Source organism: Acinonyx jubatus, chromosome C2 (genome assembly GCF_027475565.1).
Source record: "Acinonyx jubatus isolate Ajub_Pintada_27869175 chromosome C2, VMU_Ajub_asm_v1.0, whole genome shotgun sequence".
Lineage (NCBI taxonomy): Eukaryota > Metazoa > Chordata > Mammalia > Carnivora > Felidae > Acinonyx > Acinonyx jubatus.
In genome coordinates this window covers 48,214,920-48,230,153 of record NC_069384.1, presented here as the reverse complement: position 1 = coordinate 48,230,153, position 15,234 = coordinate 48,214,920, and the positions used below count along the sequence as shown (strand labels likewise).

The following is a 15,234-nucleotide window of genomic DNA, read 5'->3' as shown; positions in this document are numbered from 1 at the left end:
TCTGGTCACAGGAATTGTCTGATAAAACTCAATTTTTTCAGTATGGGATAAAGGGCTTAAGCCATTTCACTTTTTTTACTTTAAAAAATTTTTAAATGTTTATTTATTTTTGAGAAAGAAAGAGTGTGAGTGGGGGGGTGGTTTGCAGACAGAGAGGGAGATGCAGAATCCAAAGCAGGCTCCAGGCTCTGAGCTATCAGTACAGAGCCTGATGCGGGGCTCGAACTTGTGAACCACAAGATCATGACCTGAGCCGAGTTGGATGCTTAAGTGTCTGAGCCACCCAGGCGCCCCAGTAGTTGTATTTTTAATTTTTTAGGAACCTCTGTATTATTGTCCATAATAGCTATGCCAGTTTATATTCCTACCAATGTGGTAGACATTTGTATGTATCTCTCAGTGAACAGTCTGGAATAGTGGGGAAAGTATGGGGACTGAGAACTCTGGAAACTCAGGAGTGTAATTCTGAATCTTTCCTCTATTTTCTGTGATTGTGGGCATTTCATTTCTATGAACCTCAGTTTCTTTAATAGGCAAGGTTAGACTACACTTGATAGGATGGTATATGATTCTTCTAATTTGCTCTTGAATTCAGTTTGCTAATATTTTGTTGGCAATTTTTGCATCATATTCATCAGGGATATATATTTTTTGTAGTATCTTTGTATGGTTTTGGTATCAGGGTAATGCTGGCCTTGTAAAATATGTTTGGGAGTGTTCACTCCTGTTTCATTTTTGGGAAGGATTTGAGAAGGGCTGGCATTAATTTTTCTTTAAGTGTTTGGTAGAATTACCAGTGAAACCATCTGGTCCTATATATGTTTGTTAGGTCCATTTGGTCTAAAGTATAGTTCAAGTACATCATTTTTTATTGATTTTTTTCCTCTGGATTATCTAGCCAGTATTAAAAATGGGGATTTTGCTGTCCCCTATTATTTTTTAATTTATATTTTAGTTGACATACAGTGCAGAATTGGTTTTAAGAGTAGAATTCAGTGATTCATCATTTACATACAACACCCAGTGCTCATCACAGCAAGTGCCCTCCTTAATACCCATCACCCATCTAGCCCATCTCCCACCCAACTCCCTCCATCAATTCTCAGTTTGTTCTCTGTCATTAAGAGTCTCTTGTTTGTTTCCCTCTGTCCTTTTCTCACGCCACCCATATGTTCATCTGTTTTGTTTCTTAAATTCCACATATTAGTGAAATCATATGGTGTTTGTCTTTCTCTTATTGACTTACTTCCCTTAGCATAATAAATTCTAGGGTGGACATTTGGGCTCTCTCCATAGTTTGGCTATTGTTGATAATGCTGCTATAAACATTGGGTGCATGTGCCCCTTTGAGCCAGCATGTTTGTATCCTTTGGGTACATACCTAATGGTGCAATGCTGGATCATAGGGTAGTTCTATTTTTAGTTCCTTCAGGAAGCTCCATACTGTTCTCTAGAGTGGCTGCACCAGTTTGCATTCCCACCAACAGGTCCCCTTTCTCTGTATCCTCATCAACACCTGTTGTTTCCTGTGTTGTTAATTTTAGCCATTCTGACAGGTGTGAGATGGTATCTCATTGTGTTTTTGATTTGTATTTCCCTGATAATAAGTGAGGAAATCCCCTATTATAATATTGTTATATACCTCTCCCTTCAGATCTGTTAATATTTGCTTTATATATACCAGTGCCTCAATGTTGGGTGCCATTATATCTATAATTGTTATATCCTCTTGATGAATTAACATCTTTATTATTATATAATGACCTTATTGGTCTCTTGTTACAGTTTTTGATTTAAAGTCTATTTTGTCTGATATAAGTATAGCTATGCCTGCTTTCTTTGGTTTTCTATTTGTATGGAATATCTTTTCTTATCCCTTCACTTTGAGCCTTTATGTATATTTAACTGAAGTGAGTCTGTTGTGGTCAGAGTAGAGTTGGGTCTTGTTTCTTATACATTTAGCCACTTTTCGCCCTTTGAATGGGGAATTTAGTCCATTTACATTCAGAGTAACTTGATGAGTAAGTACTTATTTCTACCTTGTTAGTGTTTTCTGGCCCTTTTGTAATTCCCTTCTTTCTTTGTTTCTGTCTTGGTGTCTTCCTCTGTGAATTCATTGTTTTCCATAGTGGTAAGCTGTGATTCTCTCTTGTTTTTCTTTTGTGTATCTACTGTAGGTTTTTGCTTTATGGTGACCATAAGGCTTACATAGAACATCTTAGAGATATAGAAGTCTATTTTTATGTTAGTAACTTAACTTTCATGGCATACAAAAACTCTACCCTTTTACTCCCCTCTACTTTTGGTTTTTGATGTTACAATTTAATTCTTTTTATATTGTATTCATTAACAAATTATTATGGCTATAGTTATTTTTAATACTTTTGTCTTTTAACTTTTTTACTATAGTTCAGTGGTTAACACACAATATTACCCACATTACAGTATTTTATTATATACTACTTTACCAGTATGTTGTATATTTTCATATGTTTTCATGTTACTAATTGGCATCCATTTATTTCAGTTTCAGCATTTGTTGTAAAGCAGGTTTAGTAGTAATGAATTCCCTCAACTTTTGTATATCTGGGGACGTCCTTATCTCTCCTTCACTTCTGAAGGGCAGCTTTGTTGGATAAAGTATTCTTGGTTGGCTGTTTACTTCTGTCAGCACTTTGAATATACCATCCCAGTTTGTATTGGCTTTAAATTTTCTGCTGAGAAATCCACTGATAGCATAATGAGGACTCCTATGTAGGTCAGAAGCTTTTTTCTCTTGTTGCTTCAAGAGTCTCTCTTTGTCTTAGATTTTTGATGGTTTTATTATAATGTGTCTTGGAGAAGGTCTTTTCAAGTTGAATTTGCTGGAGGTTCTATGAAGGTTATGAATTTGGGTGGTCAAAATCTCCACAGATTTGGGAAATTCTCAGCCATTATTTCATTAAGAAAACTTTCTGGCCCCTTGTCTCTGTTCTCCTGGGACTCCAGTAATTCAGATTGCTCCTTTGATGGTATCTCATTGTTTATGTTTCTCATTGTTTCTGTTACGTAGGTTTTCTTCCACTTTTTTCTATTCTTTTTTTTTCTTCTTTTCTGACTGAATAATTTCAAAGATTTGTTTTCTACTTCACAGATTCTTTCTTCTGTTTGATACATTCTGCTGTTGATGCTATTGTATTTTTCACTTCATTCATTGTATTCTTCAGTTCAGAATTTGTTTTGTTCTTTATTATGACTCTTTTTTATGGTTCTTTATTATTATTATTATTTATTATTTTTGAAAAAGGGTCTCAGTAGTAATAGAATCACCAAGATAGAGTTATATATAGGCTTAAGGGAGTAAAAAAAGGAATGTTGAGGTATGCAGAGACTAGTAGTTAGAAGCCATTACCATCTATTGGATTTAGGCCAAGGGGAGAAAAACTGTTACCAGATCCCAGTGATAGCTTAAGCTGTAATTGTAGAGGGATACAGCTATTGTAAGAGACACATTATTGGAGGGAGCAGGGAAGAATTAGCCAAACCTCTCACTTTTCTTATCCTTTGATTGTCTGCTTGTGCATCCCATTGAACAAACTCAAACAGAAGAGAGTTGGTAAAAAAGCAGGGATGATAAAGTTATCAGGAGTCAGCTTCCCAGGGAAGAAAGCAGGGAAGAGAAGAATCTGGGGTGGTGGCAATAAAGAATAAGCAGCATGATGGCCCACTTAAAATAGGACCTGATTAAAACAGCACGGACAGACAGGAAGTGATTGTTTCACTGAGTTCCACAAAAGAAAATAAGTTTACTTGGCAGAAATAGTTAAGAATAGTTAGTTTAGAAATAGTAGGTGAAACTGAGGGGATATGTACATATACCCAATGACCTTCTGTTATTATCTATTTGGTGCATTTGTCACTAGGAGAAGGGATAAGTCGGGATGTGCCCAGTGATTTCTTGCATCATGTTCCCTCCCTTGTGATTGGAAGAATGTGTTATCCTAAAGCTTCTCACATAGACCTTTGATGGATGGACAAGAGGAAGTGTAGGCAGAACATAAAAGACTAATTAGGTCATAACATTGGGTTGAATCCCTCCTTAGGCCAGTAAGTTCTGTTTTATTTCATGGTAATAGACTGAGCTATAATTAACCACATTAATGTATGCTTTTGTTTAAAAAGCGTATTAGGCTTGACAGTGTATGTCAGTGAATATTCACCACCACTGTTTAGGAATCTCTGGAGGAAGGGGGGCCGATTTTTCTTATAGTTTTTTATTTTTTTATTTTTCATGGGCTTCATTTTATTCATAGCTATTCCATGAATTCTAGTCTTTAGATGGGTTTATGTGTATGGGAATTTTTTAAATTGAAGTATAATTGACATGAAATTTTATATTAGTTTCATGTGTACAGTATAGTGATTAGACGTTTGTATGCGTTGTGATTTTATTACCACAGTAGTTCTAGTTACTATCTGTCATCATATAAAATTAATACAATATTATTGACTATATTCCCCTTGCTGTACTTTACATCCCCATAACTTATTTATTTTATAACTAGAAGTTTGTACTTCTTGATGCCCTTTACCCATTTTGTCTTCCTCCTCCAACCCCCTTTCCCATGGCAATCACTGTTCTATTTTCTGTATCTATGAGTCTGGGTTTTGGTTGTTTGCTATTTTGTGTTTTAGATTCTATTTATAAGTGAAATCATGCAGTATTTGTCTTTCTCTGTCTGACTCATTTCACTTAGCATGATAGCCTCAAGGTCCATCCATGTTGTCACAAATGGCAAGACCTCATTCTTTTTTATGACTGAGTAGTATTCCATTGTATATACACACCACATCTTTATCCGTTCATTGATTGATGGACATATCTTGGCTTGTAGGTTGTTTCTATATCTTGGCTTTTGTAAATAATGCTGAAGTAAATTAGGGGTGCATATATCTTTTTGAGTTAGTGTTTTTGTTTTCTTTGGTTAGATACCCAGAAGTAGAATGCTAGATCATGTGGTAGGTCTAGTTTTAATTTCTTGAGGAAACTCTATACTATTTTCCATGATGGCTGTACCAGTTTACATTCCCACCAATATGCACATGTTCCCTTTTCTCTACATCCTCGCAAACACTAGTTGTTTTTTGTCCTTTTGATTTTAGCCATTCTTAACAGGTGTGAGGTGATATCTCATTGTGGTTTTGATTTGCAGTTCCTTGATAGTAATATTGAGCATGTTTTCATGTGTTTGTTGGCCATTTGTCTGTCTTCTTTGAAAAAATGTCTATTTAGATCTCTGTCCATTAGAAAAATGGATCAGTTATTTAATTAGGTTCTTTGTAAGAAGCTTAAAACACCAATTTGTGAGGACAAACTCTGTTTGTGAGAGAAAACACAGAGCAGAGGTAGCCCTGAAGCTGAGGAACAGCTTTGATTTTTGGCAGAATTTGTGAGTCTACAGCTTTCTGATCAACCTTGTGTTGTTCTGTCATCTCATACTTCTCTTTCTCCATGTTTAAGATCTCACCTTCCTGGTGTCTGGGTTTACACACCTTTTTTTTTTCTTGAAGTAAGCATCAGTGAGATGTTTTAGGATTTGCACACTGCTGATATGAATTTTTGTGGAGGTGGCAATGACAAATTTCTGATGTGTTCTACACAGAGGACCTTGATTGAGGGCCAGAAGTCCAGTCACAAGTACTAAGCCACTGCTCAGTTGCTTCTGGAAAATCACCCTCTTGCCTCTGTGGTACCCAGTAAGGATGAACAAATAGTCCCAGGAGTGATGGTAGCTCATAGTTTTCTCACATGCTGACTGAAAGGTTTTGTTTTGTTTTGTTTTGTTTTGTTTTTGCTGTGGCTCAATAGCTTTTGAGGCATATCTTCAGTAGGGTAATCCCTAGGCATTTTGTGAAGTTTAACCACTCAGGTACCACAATTCTTGTCACCACCAACTGGTTTTGTGACAATAGCAAGAAACTTCTCCTTCTTTTTCTTTTCAACCTGGATTTAGCTGCTAAATACTTCCTCTTATACATGGCCTTTCTGGAGTACATAACTAATCAGGAATATCTGCCACTTGCTCTGATGAGGACAGGGTTTCACCTTCAGAGGGGCTTCCCCTTCTTTGGAGTTTTAGCATTGAGATTACCCTTCTTAACCTGCCACCAGCATCAGCCTTCTTGGCTTCACGTTTCTTCTACTTAGTATCTGGCTTCTCAGCTTTTTCACCTGCCATCTTGCAAGATGGGAAAGAGTGATCTCTGTCCATTTTTAAAATCAAATTGTAAATTTTGTTACTGAATTGTATGAGGACTTTATATATTTTGGATATTAACCCATTATTGAATATATGATTTGCAAACATCTTTTCCCATTCAGTAGATTGCCTTTTCATTTTGTTGATGGTTTATTCACTGTACGGAAGCTTTTCAGTTTGATATAATCTCATTTATTTATTTTTGTTGCCCCTGCCTTTGGAGCCAGATCCAAAACTTATTGCTAAGATCAATGTCAAGGAGCTTACTGCCTATGTTTTCTTCTAGGACTTTTATGGTTTCAGGTCTTACATTTAAGTCTTTAATCATTTTGAGTTAATTTCTATATACGGTATTAGTGGTCCAGTTTCATTTTGTGTGTGTGTGTGTGTGTGTGTGTGTGTGTGTGTGTCTGTCCCATTTTCCCAGCACCATTTATCGAAGAAACAGTACTTTCCTCATTGTATATTCTTGCTTCCTGTGTCATAAATCATTGACCATATGTGCATGAGTTTATTTCTGGGCTCTCTCTTCTTTTCCATTGATGTATGTGTCTGTTTTTGCCAATACTATACTGTTTTGATTGTTATAGCTTCGTAGTATAGTGAACTCAGAGAGTGTGATACCTCTGACTTTGTTCTTTCTCAAGATTACTTTGCCTATTTGGGGGTCTTTTGTGGTTCCGTACAAATTTTAGAATTGGTTTTTCTAGTTTTGTGAAAAATACCATTGAAATTTTGACATGGATTACATTCAATCTGTGTAGATTACTTTGGGTCATTTGGACACTTTAATATTAATTCTTCCAATCTAGGAGCATGGAATGTCTTCCCATTTATTGTGTCTTTAGTCTCTTCATCAATGTCTTATAGTTTTCAGTGTACAGGTCTTTCACCTCCTTCAGTAAATTTATTCCTGGGTATGTTATTCTTTTGGTACAATTGTAAATGATTATTTTCTTTATTTTAAGATTATTTTCATGATTTTTTCTGATAGTTTATTAGTGTATAAAAATGCAACAGATTTTTGTATATTAATTTTGTATCCTGCAACTTTACTGAGCTCATTTATTAGCTCTAACATTTTTTTGTGTGGATTCTTTTGGGGTTTTTATATGTAGTATCATGTCCATCTGCAAATGGTGACAATTTACTTTTTTAATTTCTGTTTTGGTTGTCCTTTATTTCTTTTTCTTGCCAAGTTGTATTTTCAATGCAATGTTGAATAAAAGTGGCAAGAGTGGGCATCCTTGTCTTGTTCCTGATCTTATAGGAAGTGCTTTAAGCTATTCATTGTTGAGTATGACATTAGCTATGGGGTTTTAATATATGGCTTTTATTATGTTGAGGTGTGTGCCATCTATACCCATTTTGTTGAAATTTTTTATCATAAATGAATGCTGAATTTTGTCAAAAGCTTTTCCTGCATCTATTGAGATGATCACATAATTTTTATCTTTCATTTTGTTAATGTGTTGTATCACATTGATTGATTTACAGATGTTGAACCATTCTTGCATCTCTGTAATAAAGCCTACTTGATTATGGTATATGATCTTTTTAATGTATTGTTGAATTTGGTTTGCTAATATTTTTTGAAGATTTTTGCATCTATATTCATTAGGAATATTGACCTGTGATTTTCTTTTTTTGTAGTGACCTTGTCTGGTTTTGGTATCATGGTAATGCTAATCTCATTAAATGAGTGTGGAAGCATTCCTTCCTTTTCAGATTTTTGGAAGAACTTGAAAAGGATAGGTATCAAATCTTTTTTTGTTTTGCATGTTTAGTAGAATTTATCAGTGAGACAATCTGGTCCTGGATTTTTGTTGGGAAGTTTTTTATTCAATCTCCTAACTAGTAATTGGTTTATTCATATTCTGTTTCTTCTCGATTTAATCTTGGTAGATTCTATGTTGTTAGAATGTCTCCATATCTTGTAGGTTGTCTAATTTTTGGCATACAACTGTCCATAGTAGTTTCTTAGGATCCTTCATATTTCTGTGGTATCATTTGTAACTTCTCTTTTATTTCTGGTTTTATGTATTTGAGTTCTCTATTTTTTTCCTTGGTGAATCTAGCTAAAGGTTTTTCACTTTTGTTTATCTTTTTGAAGAAACGGTTGTTGTTTCACTGATCTTTTTTTTTGTCTTTTTAGTCTTCATTTCATTAATTTCCACTCTGATTTTTATTTCCTTCCTTCTACTGACTTTTGTTGTTGTTTTTCTTTTTCTGTTTCCTTTAGGTATAAAGGAAATTTGTTTATTTGAGGTTTTTCTTGCTTTGTGAGGTAGATCTCTTGCTATGAACTTGTCTCTTACAACCACTTTTGCTGCACCCCAGAGATTTTTGTGTAATGTATTTTTGTTTTCATTTGTCTGTAGGTATTTTTTCATTTCTCCTTTTATTTATTTTATTTCTTTGATGATCCTTTGGCTATTCAGAAGCATGTTGTTTAATCTCTTTGTTTTTTACCATTTTCTTTCTGTAATTGATATCTATTTTCACACCATTGTGGTCAGAAAAGATGTTTTATATGATTTCAATCTTCTTGAATTTACTGAGTTGTTTCATGGCCCAACATGTGATCTGTCCTGGAAAACATTCCAGGTGCATGAGAAGAATGTGTATTCTGCTGCTTTTGGATGGAATATTCCATAGGTATATATTTTAAGTCTATATGGTGTAATGTGTCATTTAAATCCAGTGTTTCACTGTTGATTTTATGTCTGGATGATCTATCCATTGGTAAGTGAGGTATTAAAGTCTCTACCTATTTTTGTATTTCTGTCAATTTTTCCCTTTAGGCATGTTAATATTTGCTTTATGTATTTTGGTCCTCCTATGTTCGGTGCATATGTATTTATAAATGTTATAAATAACATTTATAATAATCCTGGTTGGATTGACCCCTTTATCATTATGAGTGATGAGTATACCTGTACCAGCTTTCTTTTTGTTTTCATTTGCATGGGATATCTTTTTCTATCCCTTCAGTTTCAGCCGTTGCATGTCCTTACTTCTGAAATGAATCTTTTGTAGGCAGCATATAGATGAGCCATGTGTATTAATCCATTCAGCCACTCTTTGTCTTTTGATTAGAAGATCTAGTCCATTTGTATGTAATTATTGATAGGTATCTACTTATTGCTACTTTGTTAACTTGTTTTCTGCCTTTTTTTGTAGTTTATTCTGTCCCTTTCTTCTTTTTCTCTCTTCATTTGTGGTTTGATAACCTTCCTTACTATTGCATTTAGATTCCTTTCTAATTTTCTTTTGTGTATTTACTACAAGTTTTTGCTTTGTGATTACCGTGAGATTCACATATCTTATATATATAACAGTCCATTTTAATTTGATAGCAACGTAAATTTGAATACATTTCAACACTCTACATTTTTAACCTCCCCCCATGTTTTTTTTTTAATGTTTATTTATTTATTTTGAATAAGAGCAAACCTGACTAGGGAAGGAAAAGAGAAAGGGAGAGAGAGAATCTGAGCCTGACTCAGGCTTGATCTCACAACCATGAGATTATGACCTGAGCTGAAATCGAGAGTCAGATGCTTAACCAACTGAGCCACCCAGGTGCCCCTGTTTTATGTTTTTGATGTCATATTTTACATCTTTTTATGTCATATGTCCCTTAACTGATTATTGCAGTTTTAGTTAATTTTACTACATTTGTCTTTTGACCTTTATGCTAGCTTTATAATTGATTAACCCATTACTTTTATAATATGTTTAACTTTTCCTATGAGACTTTTACTTTTGCATGTTTTCTTGTCATTAATCAGTTCCATTGCTTTTCAACTGAAAGAAGTCTGTTTAATATTTCTTGTAAGGCCTGTTTAGTGGTGATGAACTGCCTTAGCTTTTGCTTATCTGAAAAACTCTCTCTTTACCTATTTCTGAATGATAATCTCACTGTAGTTGGGTATTCTTTCCTTTCAGTACTTTGAAAATTTCATGCCACTACTTTCTGGCTTGCAGTGTTGCTGCTGAAAAATCTGCTGACAGCCTTATGGGATTTCCCTTGCACATAAGTTTTTTTTTTTTTCCTTGTGCTGCATTTAGGGAGTATCTCTTTTGTCTTTACCTTTTGACATTTTAATTATAGTGTGTCTTGGTATAGATTGCTTTGGATTCATCTTTTTTGGAACTCTCTGTGCTTCCTGGACTTGGATGTCTGTTTCCTTGCCAGATTAGGGAATTTTTCAGCCATTATTTATTTAGATAAGTTTTCTGCCTCTTTTTCTCTCTCTTCTCTTTCTGAGACCTCTATAATGTGTATATTATTCCATTTGATGTTGTCCCATAAGCCCCTTAAGGCGTTGTCACTTGTTAAAATTATTTTTTCTTTCTGCTGCTCTGTCTGGGTGAGTTTCATTGCTTTGTTTTCTAGCTTGTTGATCTGTGTTTTTCTGCTTCTTCCAGTCTGCTGTTGAAACCCTCTAATGTACTTTTTAGTGCAGTTATTGTATCCTTCAGTTCTGTGATTTATGTTTGGTACTTTCTTATATTTTCTCTTTGTTGAAGTGCTTGCTGTGCACATCCCTTATACTTCCAAGTTTGGTAAGCACCTTTATGAACATTATTTTGAGTTCTTTATTAAGTAGATTACTTATCCCTATTTCATTAAGGTCTTTTTCTGATGTTTTCTCTTGTTCTTTCACTTGGAACATATTCCTCTGTCCCCTCATTTTGTCTGATTCTTTGTGTTTGTTTTCTATGTATTAGATGAAACAGCTACCTCCCTGAGTCTTGTAGGAGTGGTCTTAAGTAGTGATTTTATCCATGGGGGCCAGAAGCACAGTCCCCTCTGGCCACCAGAGCCAGGTGCTCCATGGATATCCCCTCTGTGTGTATGTGCTGGGCTGTAGTGTGGGGAGTGGGTGGGTAGGGTTCTTTCCCAGGCTGTCGGTGACATATTTTTGGCAGGGGTCGGGTCATGGTGCTCTCCTCAGTGGCTGTATTGGGGGCATGGGGGAAGATGTAGCACTTGCCTGGCTGGCTATGGCTCAGCTGTGGCACGGGGTGTGGGGTGGTGTTTGCCTGCCTGGCTGTGATGTTCCTGTGGTATGGGATGGGAGCCCCACATGTGCTGGCAGTGTGGAGGGAGGTTGCCAAAATGGCACTCACCAGCACTGGCGTTAGTAAGGTAGAGTAAGATTGCAAAAATGGCACCTACAGTGCTTCTGTCCTTAGAGAAAGCTCTAACAGGTCCATTCTTTTTGGCAGTTACTTTAAGATTAGTGTGTCTCCTTTACATATGGTTTAGGTGCTTTTCAAACTTCTTTTAACACCATAAGATCTAGTAATTCCACTACTGGTTATTTACTCAAAGAAAATGAAAACACTAATTAAAAAAGATACATGTGCTCCTATGTTTAAGATATGGAAGCAACCTAAGTAGGCCATTGATAGATGAATAAAGAAGATGTGGTGTGTGTGCATACATATATATATATATATATATATGCATGCAATGGAATATTATTCTGCCATAAAAAGAATGAGATCTCGCCATTGTCAACAACATGGATGGACCTAGTGGGTAGTATGCTAAGTGAAGTAAGTCAGACAGAGAAAGGCAAATAACCATATAATTTCACTTTATGTGGAATCTAAAAAAAACAAAACAAACACATACACATACACATGCAAATGAACAAATAAGCAAAAAAAGCAGAAATAGATCCATAAACACAGAGAACAAGCTGATGATTATCAGAGGAGAGGGTGGTGGGGTTATGGGTGGTTATCAGAGAGAAGGGGAGTAGGAGGTACAGGTTTCCAGTTATGGAGTGAATGAGTCATGGGGATGAAAGGTACAGCATAGGGATTATAGTCAATGATATTATAATAGCATTCTGTGGTGATAGATGGTAGCTATACTTGTGGTGAACATAGCATAATGTATAGAGTTGTAGAATCACTATGTTGTACACCTAAAACGGATATAACATTGTGTATCAACTCTACTTCAGTTAAAAAGAAATGAAAAACTCTCTTTGAAACAAACAAACAAACAAACAAGCAAACAGATATTGCTGCTTTTGCTCTGGGTTCTGGGGCAAGTAAGTCTGTGAGTGAGTCCTTTAAGGGCAGGTTCTCCATTCCCTATAGTTCTGGACATGGTCCCTGTTGGTTTTATGTTTGGAGGGCTGGTCTCAGGGGTGCAGGACTGAAGGGTTGAGGTGTCTGATATGGAGCACAAACTCCTTGCTCCTCAGGGAAAAGTTCCATGTTGGTGAGATTTCATTCTGATTGTGGATTGCAAGTCTTTGGGTGGGTTTTGGTGAAAGCATATCTCTGCCTCTCCTATCCAACTCAGTGTGGCCCTTTTATCTTTTATTGTGGAGATGCTGTCCACCTAGTTTTCAGGACTTTTTCAGAGGAAAATTTTCCATAGGTAGCTATATATTTGTTGTGTATATAGGTGAAGGTATGTTCAGTATCTTCTGATGCTGACATCTTGAACCCAACACCAGGAGGTTTCTTAAGGGATCTATCTCACGAGAAATATAACAATTCAACAATGAAAGAAGTATTTTAGAAATTCAGCCTGTAATACTGTAGCCAGAATATGGTCAGCCTGTATCTTCTACTGGGGAGCTCTTAAAAGTACCATGTCTAGGTCCTATCCTCAACCAATTAAGTTGGTATCTCTAGGGTGTGAGGCCTGGACATTGGTGCATTTTTTTGTTTTTTGTTTTTTAATTGAGAGAGAGAGAGTGAGAGAGGGAGGGAGGGAGGGAGGGAGGGAGAAGAAGAAGAAGAAGAAGAAGAAGAAGAAGAAGAAGAAGAAGAAGAAGAAGAAGAAGAAGAAGAAAGAGAGAGAGAGAGAGAGAGAGAGAGAGAGAGAGAGAGAGAGAGAGAGAACCCAAGCAGGCTCTGCACTGTTAGCCCAGAGCCCCATGTGGGATTAATCTCAGGAACTGTGAGATCATAACCTGAGTTGAAATCAAGTCAGACATTTAACAAACTGAGTCACCCAGGTGCCCTGGTGTTTTTAAAACGGTTTCATGTGATTTTAATGTTATTTAGGGTAGAGAATGATTGTTCTTTTCTATTTTCCTTTTTCAGTTTTTGCCCAGGAAATATTTCATGAATTTCTTCTATATATATAGCACTTCTTATTTTTTGTTTTTTAGAAGTAAGCATAGATTGAATTACATAAACTCCCACGAAATGCTATGGTCATTTTACCCATTAGCATCACATCTAAACTTTTCTGCATAGACTTATCTTTATATGATTAAATAATTAGCATGTTCAAGGATTGTGTTTCTGTCTACTTTTCTATCCCAGAAGTTATTAATACTATATTACTACACTAGTAAAAAGTCATTAGAAAGAGAAAATTGTATTTTTTAAGTGAGGTGCCATTTCGTAGATGTTGATATTCTTTCAAGGTAGCAAGACCACATTTTGATGTGGTGACATTTCATATCAAAACAAAAAACCTTAAGTAGTTAAATACATTTCAGAATGAATAATATTTCTAATTGTTCTTTACTGCTGTAGGCAATGTGCTTAGGTTTTTGACATCAAATTACAGAGAATAGTAATTTTGTATATAGAGTATTTAAGCTAATAAGACAGAGTAAGGGACCATCTAAAGTAAGAGAAATATTTTTTCTCACAAATTCACTTTGGAATCTTTTAAATATGGTATCTCATCTCTCCCCAATTTATGATGAGTTTCAAGAGGTACGAGGTTTTTCCCTAGAGTTTTCAAATAGTGTGTGGTTGAATAGGGGTTTGATTAGAGATCTGTTTGATTGGAGAACCCATGTCCCCACCCCCTCCCCACCAATATTACATTGTCTATGTGTCCCTAGAAAATCTGGGAATGTTACACATAGGTGATATTTGAAATCATTTTTGTGTGTTTCTTTTATCAATGATATGATTTAGCCTTTTTTTCCCCCCAGGATAATACCCTTCAAGCTGAATGGCCCTCAGCAGATGAATCCACCACCAGCAGTATTTCACCACTTGATTTCAGCTCTGGTCCTCCCTCAACCAATGGCAGGGAACTCTGGTCAGAAAGCCCTTTGGGTGATTTAGTGTCTACACCCGAATTAGCCTTTCCCGCGAAGGTGGGCCTCAGTTCTTCCCCAGAGGTTTTAGAGGTTAGCAGCTTGACTCTTCATTCTGTCACCCCAGCAGTGCTTCAGACTGGCTTGCCTGTGGTTTCTAAGGAAGGAACTTCTGGATCTCACATATTAGAAGATGGTAAGTGATTCTAATCACTTTTCATACTTTTTGACTTTATTATATCAGATGACAAAGGTTTTGAAGAAAGAATGCCACTAAGGCTAATAGTGAAGCATGGTAACATCTATTAGGAGGAAATATCTTGGAAAAGCTGTGTGAGAGAGGAAACAATCAGATTTAATTGGTTGGAATGGAGATTCCAAATAGGTAAATAACAAGAAATGAACTTGGTGGGGTGGGGGATCAGTTAATAGATGTTTTGAACATCCTATTAAAGAATACATAATTGAATTAAATTACTATTAAAGAACTACTTTATTAACTTGGATGTTAAATGTTATAGTGATAAACAACATCAAAGAAAATTATTCTAGTATCTTTTAGTAGTATTAATTGTGGGGGCCCAATATAGAGAATTTAGCTTGCATTAGGGAGAATGCAAGCTAAGGGAGAACGTAAACCAGGGTAGCTATACAGAGATTAGGAAATGAAAATCAAGTAGATGATTTAGTTGTGGCAGAAAGGAAAAATCAATATGACTTATGGATGGACTATATTTGTGAAAGAGGAAGTTAAAGAGATAAATAATGAGTCCAGGATTTTAAACATTGGGTAAATCTGGAGGATGATGGGCAATAAACATAATAAGGAAATCAGAATTCAAAGACAAAATTTCCTGGATTTTCTGTCTAGTTTCCACTAGATTCAGTCTTTGTTGTCAATATGGTTCTTTATTTTCATGGAGTAAAAAACTAAAATCTTTAAAGATGAA

At 35.7% G+C, this 15,234-nt stretch overlaps 1 protein-coding gene and 1 pseudogene across 2 annotated transcripts in view; one reads left to right on the top strand and one right to left on the bottom strand.

Moving 5' to 3' along the window:
- The window catches only part of IMPG2 (interphotoreceptor matrix proteoglycan 2), an 87,685-nt gene that overhangs the window by 53,168 nt on the left and 19,283 nt on the right, over window positions 1-15,234 (top strand). For both annotated transcript variants that reach the window (XM_015084876.3, XM_053220775.1), the window contains one exon: window positions 14,177-14,480. In XM_015084876.3, coding sequence (XP_014940362.3) covers window positions 14,177-14,480 — 304 coding nt within the window. The remainder of the gene's footprint in view (window positions 1-14,176; window positions 14,481-15,234) is intronic.
- On the bottom strand, window positions 5,139-6,455 carry LOC106986693 (60S ribosomal protein L6-like; annotated as a pseudogene).